The 16607-nt window shown below is 43.2% G+C and overlaps 1 protein-coding gene across 1 annotated transcript in view; it reads left to right on the top strand.

The window, feature by feature from the left end:
* Positions 1-5432: 5432 nt before the first annotated feature.
* The window catches only part of ARHGAP10 (Rho GTPase activating protein 10), a 260742-nt gene continuing 249567 nt past the window's right edge, over positions 5433-16607 (top strand). Inside the window, exon 1 of the mRNA XM_081092259.1 lies at positions 5433-5836. Coding sequence (XP_080948385.1) covers positions 5683-5836 — 154 coding nt within the window. The 5' untranslated portion in view covers positions 5433-5682. The remainder of the gene's footprint in view (positions 5837-16607) is intronic.

Here is a 16607-nt window from a genome sequence, read left to right as displayed (position 1 = left end):
AGGGGTTCCAGACTGTAAGAGGGCACAATTGGGGCTCAGGGACCCCCCCCCCTCCCCGCCACCAGTGCACAAATTTTTGTGCACCGGGCCTCTAGTATTAGATGATTTACTTCTGGATCTGGTTTGCATGAAAGAAGGAACCTTATGGGGTAAAGCACTGTTATTTTGGATTTTCTGTTATCATGTATCTGAATCTAATTCTAATTGACTCACAGCTTTGAAGCATACCCAGAGATTCAGAAGAACCCATATTTTTTACTTCATAGATAGCAACTATGTGACTCATCAGGGAAAGACAACATTACATGTAGTGGAACCTACAGAAATGGAAGGTTTCATCTGAGTTAACCTCTATTTTATCTGGACTGGAAGCTGACCAACTTTCATTGATTTGAATCCTTAACATATTGAGGCACTGAGCAAAGCATAAACATGTCAACCTGACATACATAGTTGAATGTCTTCCAGGCACCCCAGACTTAATGGGTGAAACTGAAACTCCTCTTGTCCATCTCTGTCACCCAAATTCTTATCCCATATTTTCCTTTCAGTAAATATTCACTTAAGTTCATATCCATCTACCTACCTTATTATGCCAGAAGCCTTGGCCCATGTTTTCTTTCCTAAAGTATATTTTTATTGATTGCAGAGAGGAAGGGGAAAGGAGAAAGAGAGACAGAAACATCAATGATGAGAGATAATCATTGATTGGCTGCCTCCTGCACACTCCCTACTGGGGATCGAGCCTGTAACCTGGGCATGTGCCCTGACCAGGAATCGAACCATGACCTCATGGCTCATAGGTCAATGCTCAACCACTGATTCACACTGGTCAGGCTTGGACCCATCTTTGATACCTTCTTCATTTCTATATCGAGGCCACTGTCAGGTCCCAGGATCTCTCTCTAAAATATATTGTGATCTGCTTATTTTTCTATCTCCACTGTCACGTGGAAGGTAAAGCTATACCATTTGTTGCCCAGACAACTCCAAAGACTTCCTTCTGGATTCCCATTCTCCACACAGCAGTTAGAAAATACAAACTAGAGCCTACTACCACCAAGCTAGAAACTCCTTAAAGCCTCCTGATAGCATATGATATGACTAAAATCCTAAATATGGCCTAGAAGCTTTGCAAGATCTGACCCCTACCTTCTTTTTTAGTATCTTCAATATACCAGATCCTTTCCCATCCCAGGGGCTTCACAGGCTGTTTCCCTGCCTGGATTACTGTGCTCACACTCCCTATTTAATGGTCAACTCCTATTGATTCTTCTGGTCACTGATGACTTCTTCATTAAGTCTTCCTTGACACCACTCCCAATTTATATCTCCCAATTATAATCTCTTAAACACCCCTTACGTGAACTGCATGGCATCTCTCTATATAAAAGGCTAATATGCTAAGTGTCTATCTGGGTAATGACATCATGTAGCAATGCCTGGCTTCCCCTCCATAGTGACTAGCCTCCTTGGAGTTTCTTCAGCCCAGGAATACAGCTTGCTTTATACCCAGGTGGAAACATTTTACACTGCAACCAAATGTCTGTGAAGCATTTTCCCATGCCTCATCTCATTTGATCTTCACAGAAGTCCTGGAGTAGGTAGATAGGAGACTTGGTGGAATCCTATTTTCTTTTCATAAGCAGGAAAATGGAGATTTAGAAAGCTTAGAAACTTGACCCGACTGAAAAGAAGTAAGAAATGGTGGACCTTGAAAATGACTTCAGGTTTTCTCACTGTGCAGAATTTGGTCAAACACTGCTGCAGTTAAATATTTTACCCTTTGTTCTCCCTGTGTGATCTACAATAATAATCTGCTTCGTGTTGGTATTTACTGCTGTGTTGCTGACAATTACCTGAAAGAGAAGTTGGGGTGCTTCACTGGGCTGGAAAAAGTTTAGCTAAATCAGAAAGCAGGTCTAATTAAGCAAGTTTATTCTATATCTATAAAAGGCTAAGTTGACTTGTGCATGCATGCACAATACATATAAAGCTCTCGCTGGTGCCAATCGCACATGTGTGTTTCCATCTGTCATTGTCGATCATAAATTTGGTTGACATTTCTATTATAGAGAAAGGGCAAATAGTGATATTAAAATATTTCTTCTAATTAATTTCCTTTCAATGTTCACGAATTCATGCACCTGGCCACTAGTTTTTTTTGTGTTTTTTAATATATATATACATATATATATATATATTAGAGGCCCGATGCATGAAATTTGTGCACGGGGGGGGGGGGAGGGAGGGAGGGGCGGGGCAGAATGCTCCCACCACCACTGCTGCACTTGCCAGTCATGAGCTCGGCTTCTGGCTGAGCGGCGCTCCCCCTGTGACCACCAGGGGGCAGCTCCTACATTGAGTGTCTGCCCCCTGGTGGTCAGTGTGTGTCACAGTGACTGGTTGTTCTGCCATTGGGCCGAAACCAGCTCTCTGACATCCCCTGAGGGGTCCCTGATTGCGAGCAGTTGCAGGCCAGGTTGAGGGACCCCACTAGTGCACCATCGGGGCCAGGGAGGGATACGGGAAGTTGGCCAGCCTGGGAGGGACTGTGGGAGGGCTCCAGAGCATGTCTGGCCCATCTCATTCAGTTCTGATCAGCTGACCCCAGGAGCAAGCTAACCTACTGGTTGCAGCGTCTGCTCCCTGGTGGTCAGTGCACATCATAAAGAGCAGTTGAGCGGCCTTAGCATAATCATTAGCATATTATGTTTTGATTGTTTGAACAGCTGACTGGACGACTTAGCATATTAGGCTTTTATTATATAGGATATATATGTATATAATATACATATATATGTATAATATATATAATATATATGATATATTTGTGTGGTTTTGGGGGATAGAATGTCAATCTCTCTCCAGAGACCAAAAGCACAGTGAGGACAGACAGTCTTCTGTATACTGCTGTATCACCAGCACCCAGTGTGGTGCTTAACATATATAGAAACTTACAGACATTTGTGGGAAGAATGAATGAATTAATGAACCGAAGATGAGACCTGGGCACTCAGTAGCATCTGCTTTTGTAACCACCCTCCTTGAATTCTGTCTTATATTGTTTAATGCTGTGATTTCAGGGGGAGGCTCCCCTGCCCCCAATCTTTTCCATACTAATAGTATGTAATCTCCATCTCTCTCTCCTTTCCCTCCCCCACAACTTTCTTGTTCTCATCTTCATCATCATAATTTACAACAGGTGCTTTATAAACAGTTTCATTAAATCTTCTCAAATAGCCTGCAGCTGCAATCTCCATTGCATGGATGGCAAGCCTGAGATCGAGAGAAAATGGACTTTAGCCAAAGTCGTACAACTATTAAATAGTGAAACTGACTTGGAGCTCTTAAATTTCTATCGTTCCACTGTACCATAAGCTTTCTCTTCACTTGGTCATACTTCTCATTCATTCCACAGTTACTGATAATCTCTACCAGGCACAGTACAAGGTGTAATTGAATAAAACAAAACTAATTAGGCCCTCCCACTTTTGTCAATTACAGTAGACTTATTTAGTATTAAATTAAGGTTCATATCGACCTGCTGTTTGGGGTGCGTGTGTGTGTGTGTGTGTGTGTGTGTGTGTGTGTAAAGGCACAATAACAATGTTTTTTGCAATGCTGTGAAATTATTTTAAACAACTAGTTTGGTCTCAATATTAAAGAATCAACCACATTGAATGAACCAGAGTTTTTGTGGCTGGGAGCTGGAAAGTGGTAAGGAAGGAGAGACAGTTCTGAAGCAGACCCTCTTTTTAAATTGAGATATATTTCACATACCAAAAAGATTGACCCAATTTAAAGTATAAAATTAATGGGTATATTTAGTATATTTACAAAGTTGTGCAACTATTACCAAAATCTAAGTTTAAATTATTTTCATCATCCCCAAAAGATACCTCTTACTCTATGCCACCCTCCAGCCCCTGGCAACCACTAATCTACTTTCTGTCTTTATAGATTTCCCTGTTCTGGACATTTTATATTGAATAATACATTTGGTCTTTTGTGACTGGTTTCTTTCACTTAGCAACATGTTTTTAAGGTTCATAGTGTTGTAACATGCAGCTGTACTTCATCCCTTTTTATAGTGGATACATGCATTTTGTTCTTCTACTCGTAAGCTAATGGACATTTGGGTTGGTTCCACTTTTTGGCTATCATGAAGAATGCTACTATGAACAAGGATTTGTATGGATGTATGTTTTCATGTCTCTCGGGTATCTCTACCTGGGGAGTGGAGTTGCTGGCTCATTTGTTAACCCTAAGGTTAACCCTTTGAGGAAGTGTCAACAGCTTTTCCTTATGAGGAAAAGTTTAGGTTTTTGCCCAGAAGATTGAGTGCCTGTGTTTGGCTGTTTTGCAAGGCCCTCATTGTTTGTTTACATCCCTTCTATTCTTGAGTGTCCCTATCCCCCTTTATTTACCTCCTTTATTTTCTTCTCCTTAGCCTCCAGCCACCCTGCTGATCTTAGTAGGGGACTGAAGTTTTCAACACCTAAAAGTTATTTGTAAAACATTTTGAGCTCTCTGGAGGATGGACATTAAAGTTATAATGTTTATCTGTTTATCTTTGGCTTAAGCACCATGATGTTTTGTAACAAAAGAGCTTATTGGGTAGGAGGCTTATTTAACTTGGCCCTGAGGGTCACACTCCTACAACATGTTGTCCCAACAGATTCTTACTTTCCCAGCTCCTAGGCTGAACGTTTGGAACAATCACTTTGAAGTTTCTTGTGGATATTAACATCATTAGTAAAACTGTATATTGTGAACTTGTAAAATCATGTATGTAGAGTTCCTAGTATGTGCCTGGCACATAATAATTGGGTAATAAATTGTCATTTTTAAAAGTTACTATACTGAACAATTGATTTGTTTTAGGTAAGGCTGTCAATGTAAAGCGGAGCTTTGGCATGCATTTTGCGTTAAGTGGAGGAGGAACGTGAATGAGACAAGAGAGCCCGGCGTTCATTTACAGGTGAGGCCCAGTCCAGGATAAATGAGGTGAGTCAATCACTTCCCCTAGCATGCCAGACCTCTGAATTACGTCGTCCGGCTGCGGAGGATTAGAGACTGTATTAAGATTCCCCTTCCTTGACCCGGTCCAGTTCCCCGCTTCGGGGAGCCTACAGTGAGTCACCCTGAAAAGGGGAGCAGAAGAAAAGGGGAGAGGCACGCGCCCCGGGGGTGGAGGAGAGCCGCGGGATAAACTGAGCAAGGGAGCCTCGGAAGGAAGAGGAGGGGCAACTGCGCGTGGGGAAGAGAAGGAAGAGGCGTCCGGGGAAAGGAAGGGAAGGGAGTGGAGGAGAGGAAGAAAGAAGGCGGGGGAAAAACAAGGGGGCGAGCGGGGCGGGCCCGGGAGGCGCCCGGGGCGGGGCAGCCTCTCGCCTCGGGGAGGGTGTTCGGCGCGGGGGCCGCGCGGGGCGGGGCCGCGGGCACTTGAGCTTCGGCGGGGCCGCGGGGAGTGGGGCGCCCAATCGTCCTTGCGTCCAGGCTTGGCTCCGAGGGACATGTCCGCGCCGTGCTCGCCACGCGCCCCGGGCTGCTAGCTTCTCCGGGACTTCCTGCCCGCGCGGCCCCGCACCTGGCCGCGGCCCCAGGCCGGGCTCCGGCTGTAGCGCGCCGCGGGCGGGCGGGTGGCTCGTTGGCCGGCGGTTCGCGCGGACCGCTGCAGTCATGGGGCTGCAGCCCCTGGAATTCAGCGACTGCTACCTCGACAGTCCGTGGTTCCGGGAGAGGATCCGCGCCCACGAAGTGGAGCTCGAGAGGACCAACAAGTTCATCAAAGAGCTCATCAAGGACGGGAAGAACCTCATCGCGGCGACCAAAAGTAAGCGGGGACCTGGGCGCCCGTGGGCTGCGGCGCGGCGGGGCCGGGAGGAGCCTCTCCCCGGGGGAGACGGCCAGTCCCCTGCCCGAGGCCAGTGACCGGAGGAACTGGAGGTTCAGTCGGACCGGGAGGGCCTGGGGTCTTTTCTCCCTTGCTCCCAGGCAGCTGGTCGTAAGTTCCCTTTCCCCCTACTACCCCTCTTCGGTAGCCAGGGCCAGGAGCCATGCGTGAGAGACTCGTCCGGGAGCCCGCCTGCCCTAGACGGCGTCCCTCGGTGTCTGCGTTCCCCGCAGGACTGCCCAAGAGAAATTGTCAATGCACCCTAAAGCTGCTCACCGTCTCCTACAAAACAGAAACCATCAGTTTTACTAGTTTTGTCTTGTGATCTTTCAGAAGAACTTCCCTAAGGGTTCTTTGAAAACCTGGTGGGTGTTGAATTGCACCCTTTTGTCAATTTCTGATCTTCCCGGACAGACTCGGGTCCTTCCCTGGGCTAAACCAGAAAGTCCACCTGGCGTTGTGCTGCTTTCCGCGCATTCCTTCTCCCCTGCGCTGAGGAGAGGGGCACTGATGGGCTTGTAAGGGTGAGCAGCCAGCCAGCCTGCCCTCTGATCCCAGGGAGCGCTGCTTGCAAATAGGGAATTCCACCTCGGTCAAGCTGGATGCTTTCCTCCCTGGTTCCTCTCTATCTTTTAAATATATTATATGTATATGGCTCGATTTCAGAGAGAGGAAGGGAGAGGGAGAGATAAAAACATCAACGATGAGAGAGAATCATTGATGGGTTGCCTCCTGCACGCCTCCTACTGGGAATCAGACCCACAACCACTGCATGTGCGCTGTCTGGGAATCCAACCATGACCTCCTGGTTCATGGGTCCTCGCTTAACCACAGAACCACACTAGCGGGGCTTTTTTCTATCTTGGAAGACTTGAAGTGAAGTGGCCACAGAAGAAATTGTGTGTATGTGTATTTATGTCTGTCTGAGTATCTGAGAAGAGGCTTTCTAGGAGGAAGGTGGGCCGAAATTCATGCTGGAACACTGAGTTGGTGATGCTGCTGTTAATGGGGAGGTATTAGCAGCGGTTCTCAACCTGTGGGTCGCGACCCCTTTGGCGGTCAAACGACCCTTTCACAGGGGTCGCCTAAGACCATCCTGCATATCAGATATTTACATGACGACTCATAACAGTAGCAACATTACAGTTATGAAGTAGCAACGAAAATCATTTTATGGTTGGGTTATATGAGGAACTGTATTTAAAGGGCCAGAAGGTTGAGAACCACTGAACTACAGTGAGAAGCTGGGCAGACTGACTACACCTGTAACTCATAGCCTGTTGTGAGGATGTCTCTAGTGCTCCCTGTTCTGTCTTAAAAACACCTGCTCATAGAGCAGACAGGTGGGGGCAGTTATCCAGTCTTGCAAATCTGTGCTAGGGTCTTAATCTCTTCCCCTGCTTCTCAATTCAGTGATTTCCAGCCGTGGCAGTTTGACCCTTGTATGTTTATAGCCATCACCTCTATGAAAAATACCCCTGTCACTGTCTCCTCTCCTTCTCATTAAGGAAGATTAAACCCAGCACAGTGCCTGAACAGTAAATATCCATTTAATGAATAAGTTGGAATAAGGTTTAATGAGAAGAATTTAGTGAGCCATCCTTGTAATTTTGGAAGCTGCTTTGGATAATGTCCAAGTTCCCTTTTGGTTCTGTGACCTCTTAGATGTTGCAAAATGAGGATTGGGAATCACTTTGTTTGGGAGATGTGACTAAGTGGGCTTATTTGGTTGGTGGCTCTCCAGTATCCATGGCATTGGGTATGGGTGGGAAGTAGGGAGGGACTGAAAATATGTAGGAGTGAGTGTAGAAAGGCAGAGGCCAGGAGAAGGGCACACAGTGATCGTGAAGCCTGGTGTTAACCAGTGTCCCTGGCTGGGGGTGTGTACCTTCCCTTACTGGCTGTAGCAGCTCCCTCAGGAGCCCGGGAGCTGAGGAGAGAGGCTTTGGTGTGCAGAGAGACAGATGGCAAAGCCAGTTTGGCCACTGGTAGAAAGCTATTTATGTGACTGCATATTAGCTCTTCTGCCAAGCAGGACACATGCCTGGTGTGTTCCAGCAGCAGCTAGTGCATCTGGGAAGTGGGGGGAGGGCAGCTGTCAGCCTTCCTCCCCAGATTATAGACTTCGGTGAATTTGTGAATTGGGATTGTATTCGTTTTGATTCTCGTCCTTTACCATAGGAAACATAGTTTATAATCATGCTTAAGAGAGCAACCAGAAAGTATCCTTTTTCTTACCATGTTTAAGTAACTTAAATTCTTTCCCAGAAGATGATAAGAGCACAGCTTTCGCTTACAAGCTTTCGTCAAGTTAGGAAGACACTGCCTTTACCCAGCTTGCTCCTTAAACTTCTAGTTCCTGTAGAACAGTGGTTCTCAACCATGGCTGCACATTAGAATCACCTGGGAATCTTTTTAAAATCCTGATTTCTGGGCCCCATCCTCCAGAAATTCTGTTTCTTTGTTACTAATGGGGCCAAAGATTCCCAGGTGATTCTAAATGTGCAGCCAAGGTTGAGAACCACTGCTATAGAAGATTAAGAGCACTGGACTTAAGTCAGGACATCTGAGTTAATTCGCCTTCACTGTTAGGGCCTGGCTACATGACAATTGGGCAGGTCACTTTAATTCTTTTGTGTCCAGTTTCTCTTGTCCTACTTCTAAGAGACATTAGTAAGGTTCTGCAGTGTTTGGAAATTGCTTGATTAATTCATTTGAAATTGCAGCCTCGGTCAATCATTTGCCTAACTGGTTGTGCCTTTCCATAACATCTGCGAGTCAAGAAGTCCAGGAAGGACATGAGGCAGAGGGAAGAGCTACCGCAAGAATTAACAATCAACTAGGGCAGACTGCTTATATTTTAAGGTGTTTACATTGTTTTTGCAAACAGGGATTTTGTGCATTTTTAGAATTGTGTGTTTAGTGATTTCTGTTTTTAATTGCCCTGTGAGATGCCTCCTGCAGGCACTAAATACTTGTTAGGTTTATGTAATTGTGATGTTGATGCTTTGAATATTCCACAAATGTGTAAAGATATTGGAGGGTGTTCTGTGGGACCTGAAGGCTTACTGCTGAGTTTAGTTATGTAGCAATCAGAAAATGCTTAGCACCTACAAATATTGGAGTTGAGATAAAAGAGAGGTAATTGAGTTCATTGTCCTTGAGTTGAATAAAGTTCAATCTAGGGGACATGTCCTCTCTGTATTGTGCTAAGTTCTTGAAGAAACAAAAGATACGCAGACACACATGGTAAAAGTTAACAATTCAGTGACAAGTCAGTATTCTGACTTTGCCAGGAACCAGAGTTGGTTGTAGGTTAGAGTAGAGAAGGTTTGCTGGGACTTTGGGAACTCATTGGTGTTTTAAGTAAGGAATAGCACTTTGTCAGATTGAAAACAGCCGAGAAGAAACCAGAATACCAACAGTGTCTGAGGACGATGAGGAGACCGGTTTGGCTGGAATAGAGATTTCATTTTGGGTAGTAGAATGGGATGAATGGAAAGGTGAGTTTCAGATTATGGAGGTCCATGAAAGCAAGGTTGGGAATGGGGACTTTATATCCTGTGGGGAATGGCTGAAAATTTTTCAGCAGAAGCTGGACATAGTGGGAAAGAGATGGCTGAGAGATGGTATGTGACATCTGTGTGGGATGGAGATAGCAGTGAGGGTAGAAAGGAGCTCCAGAGACAAGAGTCTAGGATCCTTGACTTACGTTGTAGAGTGGAGATCATTCACTCAATTCAATGGAGTCTTTGTTTAAACGGTTTTTAGTACTTTATTTTTTCACCCTACTCCTTTCCTTTTTTCCCCCCTTTCCTTTTGTTCCTTTCCTTTTGTTCCCTTTCCTTTTTCCCCCTTTCCTGTCCTGTCCTGTCCCATCCTGTGTCCTCTTTCAATACAGTTTAAACTGTGTGGTTTAGAGACTTGTGATCTGTAGAAATGTGTGGCATATTTTCCAGAAACAACCATAAGCCATATATGCTTTTTTCATAAATTTTATGTTAGGCATTCTTGAGAGGATATATTTTGTGCTGGAGGCAAATACATATTTTTATTATTTTATTTTTTATTCTCACCTGATGATATATTTATTGATGTGTGTGTGTGTGTGTGTGTGTGTGTGTGTGTGTGAGAGAGAGAGAGAGAGAGAGAGAGAGAGAGAGAGAGAGAAGGAAAGAGAAAAAGAAAATCTATGGGAGATAGAAACATCGATGGATTGATTGCCTCTCATACTCGCCCTGACCAGGATTGGAACCCGCATCCTGAGTATGTGCCCTAACTGGAACTCTAACTGCAACCTCTTCAGTGCATGGGATGACTTTCCAAACAACTGAGCCTACTGGCCAGGGCCCCAAATACATATTTTTAAAACAAATAATTCTTACAGTTATTAAGCACTTACATGGGTATATAAAATGCTCTTTAGTAAACGTAGATTGTCTAGCTGTGTGTGTGTGTGTGTGTGTGTGTGTGTGTGTGTGTGAGTGAGAGAGAGAGAGAGAGAGAGAGAGAGAGAACGAACTCGGAGGGGCGGGAGAAAAGCTGGAGGGGCCCTCATATGTGAGTCTGCTCTTATCACAGATATGGGAAGAATGTTAGTGGCAGCCAGGACTAGAATTTAAGTCTTCCAAGTCTTGGTTTTAGTACTTCTTTTAGGCTTTGCTATTTTAATGATTTTGACCCTGTTTTCCTCAGGACAACATAAAAATTCCCTTTTGCTGTTTTTCTGTTTATTGTTTCCGAGAAATGGTTCATGTGCTGATTCCTTTTGGAGAAGTTTCTTAAGGTGCTGTTGCATCGAAACACAGGGAAATTTGGAAGACTTAAAAGAATTTCACTTCGTAAACTCAGTTTCCTCATTTGTAAAATGGGACTGCTGCAGAAAGCCTTAAGGATTGACTAAAATGGTGTGAAGGTGCATTGAAAACACAGATGTTAAGTGGTTGTGTAGATTCTGTTGTTTGCCCAGCCAACATTTTTTCTCTCTCTGACAATCCAAATTTTGTGCAGGGGTCTATACCGTTCCCCAAATGACTCAGGGGAAAGTGATTAGGGCTAATTCTGATTATCTAACTCAGTGGTTCTCAATCATGGCTGACCTTTAGAATCACGTGGGAAACTGTAAAAAAGACGTGCAGTCGAGGTTGAGAATCACTGAACTCTAACTCAGTTGTGGTAAACCTACTTTCTAGGCCAGTAACTGGTTTGAAGGTGAGGAAGTAGCTCAGTTGTGGCCAGTGAGACATGGTGGAAAGTCTGCTGGAGACTTCAGGAAAGATTTCCTTTTGTGTGAGGGGTCTCATAAAAAGGGCTCTTCAGTTTTCTGTGGTGTCTGGTTGTGTTGTCTAGAGCCTCTGCCACCATCCTGGAACTGTGAGTGAAGCCAAAGCAAGGACTGTGGAGCAGAGAGGTAACTGAGTCTGATTTTTGATGCCACTGTGGGAGCCATGAATTGTCTGTGCTGGAAGCCCACCTATGGATATCTTGTTGAATGGCGTAAGCCAGTTTCAGTAGGGTTTTCTGCTACTTAGCACCCTAATTTCTTTATTATTTAAATTCTTTATTGTTTAAAGTGTTACATATGTCTCCTTTTTTCCCCATTGACCTCTCCCCGGCCACTCCACCTCCCAGCACATGCCCTCACCCCCCTACTGTCTGTGTCCATGGGTTATGCTTATATGCATGCATACAAGTCCTCTGTTGATCTCTTACCCCCCACCCTCCCCTGCCTTCCCTCTGAGGTTTGACAGTCTGTTTGATGCTTCCATGACTCTGGATCTATTTTTGTTCATCAGTTAATGTTGTTCATTATATTCCACAAATGAGTGAGATCATGTGATATTTATATTTCCCCAACTGGCTTATTTTGTTTAGCATAATGTTCTTCAGGTCCATTCATGCTGTTGCAAATGATTAGAATTCCTTCTTTTTTACAGCAGTGTACTATTCCGTTGTGTAGAGGTACCACAGGGTTTTAGTCCATTTATCTGCTGATGGGCACTTAGGCTGTTTCCAAATCTTAGCTATTGTAAATTGTTTAGCACCCTAATTTTGATGGAGTGGTATAATTGGAAATTTTGCACTGCTGCTCCTATTAAGTAGAATTTAGAGAGGTATAGAAATAAAATGCTATTTAAATATATAAGTTTTCTCTAAATGGGAAAGGATATTCATATATATTCTTTGCCCCAAGAAATCACACAGACACCCCCCCTCCCCCGCCACCACCTTCCCTCCACACTTCAGGGCATCCATCACCTGGGATAAGTCTGAGACTCTCCCCTGGGGCTTTACTACAGCGGACCGGTCTTGTACATGAATGTAGACTTGCTGTGAAAATAATTGCTATCAAACTGAGGCTGGGCGGTGGACCCAGGCAGGCTTTACTTGATACACGCAGGTGGTCCCTGATTCCATTTAGAGTAGTTCTCATTTAGAGCCCTCCAGTAGCTGGGGCCGTGCTTATGTAGATTTTTTACTGGTCAGTTAGCTGATGTCCTCTGGGTCTCTCTGATACATTGCCTTTTCCCTTTCCTCTCAACTGCTCGAGTTTCTTCCACCACCTTTTTTTTAAAAAATATATTTTATTGATTTATTACAGAGAGGAAGGGAGAGAGATAGAGAGTTAGAAACATCAACGAGAGAGAAACATCGATCAGCCGCCTCCTGCACACCTCCCACTGGGGATGTGCCCACAACCCAGGTACATGCCTTTGACCGGAATCGAACCTGGGACCCTTGAGTCCGCAGGCCGACGCTCTATCCACTGAGCCAAACCGGTTAGGGCCCACCACCTTGTTTTTGCTTAGCTTTCTTTTGCGGGGTGTGTGAGGGAGACTAGAGAGCATCGTTGACTTTCAGAAGAGGAGGACATTTTTGTGCTTAATCTTTTTTTCCCATTTAAAAAAATAGGTATTTTTATTGATTTATAGAGAGAGAGGAAGGGAGAGAGAGAGAGAGCGAGACACATTGATGTGAGAGTGAAACATTGATTAGCTGCCTCCTGCATGCCGCTACTGGGGATCAAGCCTGAAATCCTAGCATGAGCTCTGGCTGGGAATTGAACCAGCAACCTTTCCATGCACAGGACAGTGACCAACCAATGGAGCCATTTAAAAAAATATATATTCTTGTTTATTTCAGAGAGGAAGGGAGAGGGAGAAAGAGATAGAAACATCAATGATGAGAGAGAATCATTGATCAGCTGCCTCCTGCACGCCCCCTACTGGGGCTGGAGCCCGTAATCCAGGCATGTGCCCTTGATTGGAATCAAACCCAGGACCCTTCAGTTTGCAGGCTGACACTCTGTCCACTAAGCCAAATCAGGTAAGGCCAATGGAGCCATTTTTTAAAGAGAGAGTGGAAGGGGGCGGGGGGCGGGGGAGAGAGAGAGGAGAGAAAAAAAACATTGATGTGAAAGAGACACATGGATTGGTTGCCTCCCACATGCTCCCTGACCAGGGCCAGGATGTAACCTGCAATCCAGGTACCCGCCCTTGACTGGCAATGGAACCCGAGACCCTTTTGTCCAAGGGCCGACACTCCAACCACTTAACCATATACCGGCCAGGGCATGTTTAATTTTTAAAAAAGCTGATGAGACAGAATGATATAGAAGATTAAGATCATAGACTGAGGTATTAGTGTGTCTGGGTCCATAGCATAGCTCAACCACTCACTAACGATGGGACTGTGGTCAGGGTGTTTAGCTTTTCAGTATCGATGTTGTCATCTGTAAAACAGAGATTATAATTCTTTCTACCATAAAGGGTTAAATGAGTTCCTATGTGTAAAGTATTTAGAATAAGTACTCAAATGTTAACCATTGTGGTGCATTATCTCTAAATTGTTGTATGTGTTTTAATATCGAGGCTCCTTTCTTGCTTGAGGAATCACTGCTGTGGTCCAGAGACTAGTATTTAACCTTTTAGTGCTTATTTACCCTAAGAGTACATTTGTCCAAATCATCCTTACCGGTGATCAAGAAGATAGACAAACTTGTCAAACTATGGAAAGGCTTCCAAGGTTTGAATGTAGTTCAGGATGCTGGAAAATGTTGAAGGTTAAGTTGACAGACCAGAGCTAAGTGGCATTTTGGAAAAAATAGTTCCCAGAAATAATTTCTGATTCACAAAGATTTGAAGATGAAATAGAAGGTGTCACTAAGGCTGTTGTCAATCTAATGGGCTGCCTGCAGCAGAGACTCACCCAATTAGCAGCAGGAGCTTGGTCATCTCCTCTCTTCCGGGGGATGATGAGGAAGAGTGGAGATGATCAAGAGAGCTCTGCTCAAGATCTTCAGATGACACCATCAGTGACTGGAGCCTTCAGAGGCTTAACCATTACAGTGATACTTTTGGAGGGTGTTAACTTTAGTGTTTAACATGCAGGAAACCCGAACAAATTAATGGACAGTGCTTGTGCTTGCTATGGGAAATTCACAATGAGAAAAAGAAGGCACCCAGAGACATCGGTAAGAGGGGTGGTTATTCTGAAGAGCTATTAGGTAATCCTGTTCTCTACAAAAGAATCATTAAAGTCCCCGGGACAAATTTCCTAAAGGTTTGAACCTCTGTGACTCTAATAGCCTCATATCACCGTATGATTTTTTTTTTTTTTTTTGTATTTTGGCATCAAAAGAGAGGCAAAAATAACGAAAAATAAAAAAATATTGTGTAGCCTGCAAGTTGCTATAAATCATGCTTTAAGAGATTGCTGACTGCATGTGGCAGGATTAAGTAAACTGTTTACATTTGACCACAGTTAATAATATATGGTGTCTTTCGTTGCTGTTTCAGTTTGATGTTAGAAACATAACTTTGAAAAATTTGTTTGAGATTCTGTGTTGTCTAGAATTGCCTTTGACTTTATATGTCTTGTTTAAAGAAAAGTTGGCTTTATCTCAGGATTTGTAGAAGAGTGTTTAGACATTTCTAGATTATAAATCTGATTAAGGGTGTCTTGGTTGTTTTACTAGTTTCCTGTCAGTGAAATTCCATTCCAGAGACAAATAGGTGATTCCAAACTGCATCTGAAGAGGGTTTTATATTATTTAAGGTGTATTTAATTTAAATAATTGTAATAACAGTAGCTAACTTTTATTAAGCATTTACTATTTGCTTTACTTTGTGTTAAATTCAGGGCAGGCATTATATTATTTAGCATGAAGACTTAGTGAAGTATGTTATTATTCACCCCATTTTGGAGATTAAGATATAGAAATTAGAAATGTTAATAGCTTGTCCAGATCACTGAATTTGTCAGTGGTGGAGCTGGAATGTGAACCCACATTTGTCTGACTCCAAAACCCTTAACCACAATTATAAGTTGTCTCCATAAAGGGGTGTAACTGTGGTCTTCTGTTAGGGGAAGTTATGATGATAAATCCTGGTTATCAGGAATGTGTGTACATTTCATGATCTAGTTAGGAGACTGTTCTTATAATATGCTCAGCACAATGACCATGATTTAAAATATGAATTTTAAGGCACCCTGAGATGATTATTGTAAATAAAACTGTTGGCTAACTTGTATAGTATAGACATCAGGGACTGGGTCGGTTTCGAACTGCTCACTTAAAACAACAACAACAACAACAAAGAACTTCCTTCCCCTCAGTCTCTCTCTTACATCCACCTCTGCCCTTCTTTAGACCCTCCTTTCCTCCTCAGTATGCATCTTACACCTTAGCAAATTTTAATTCTGTTCTCATACTTTAGTATTAGGCTTTTTTCCTTTAAAAGTTTGTGAGATATTTTAGTAATATGAAAAGATATTAAGAAACGCATTATAGACATCTCTGTATTTGCTTCTCAATTTAAGAAATAAAAACTTCTCCAGTAACAACTACCTCAAATTTGGTGTTTACTGTTCTCAGGCATTTTAATTCATCTGAACACATTCCTAAAGAATAGTATGTGTTATGTTTTAAGACTTTATATAGTGGTTTCATGCTATGTGTTCTGCAACTTCTTTTTCCCCTCAACATCATAATTGTGTGATTTATCCATGCGGCTGCATGTGGCTCTGTTTAATTTAGGTAAAACTCTTTTTTCCTACAAGTGGCATTTAAAAAGATTTTGTTGATTGATGTTCTGTAAATAACGTGAGTTCAATGATGTACCTTATATTTCATGCATTTTTTTTTATTGTGAAACAATATATTTGGAGAATTTACTCAGTATGACAGCCTTATTGTAATTAATTTTATAAAATTTCAAACACTAGCTTTGACAACAATCTGAATTTTGAAGACATTTAGGAAAATTTCTTCTTTATATTTTGAGTTATAAGCTTAGCATTGATCATCAGGGCAAGTGAGGGTAAATTTCAGGACTGTAAGAAGTTATTGGTCTGACTCAAGAACAAAAAAAACCTTTAAAAAGCCTTTTTGCTTTATTGAAACTAGTCTTCCAATAATAGTAGGTAGAGAAAAAAAGATGTTTGTATTCATAAACAAACTGCGCATTAAGCACTGTCAGTCTAGTTAGGTCAGATGAACGTGATTTTTAGGCAGGGATTGGTTGGCATTTAGCGATAGGCCTCAAAGCAAACAGGAACCACAGCCTGCTTTACTTGATTATCCTAATATAGGAGCATAATTTATAGACTAGCCAAGGGGATGCTTTTGTAATGAGAGGGCCTTGACATCCTCCTCTTTAAACAAACAGACAAACAAACACACTGAAAAAACTCCTGATGCTTTACATTC

The sequence above is a fragment of the Myotis nattereri genome (assembly GCF_964212035.1).
Source record: "Myotis nattereri genome assembly, chromosome: 5".
Classification (NCBI taxonomy): Eukaryota; Metazoa; Chordata; class Mammalia; order Chiroptera; family Vespertilionidae; genus Myotis; species Myotis nattereri.
Note: the sequence above shows the minus strand (reverse complement) of the source record. Positions and strands in the feature narration are given on the sequence as shown.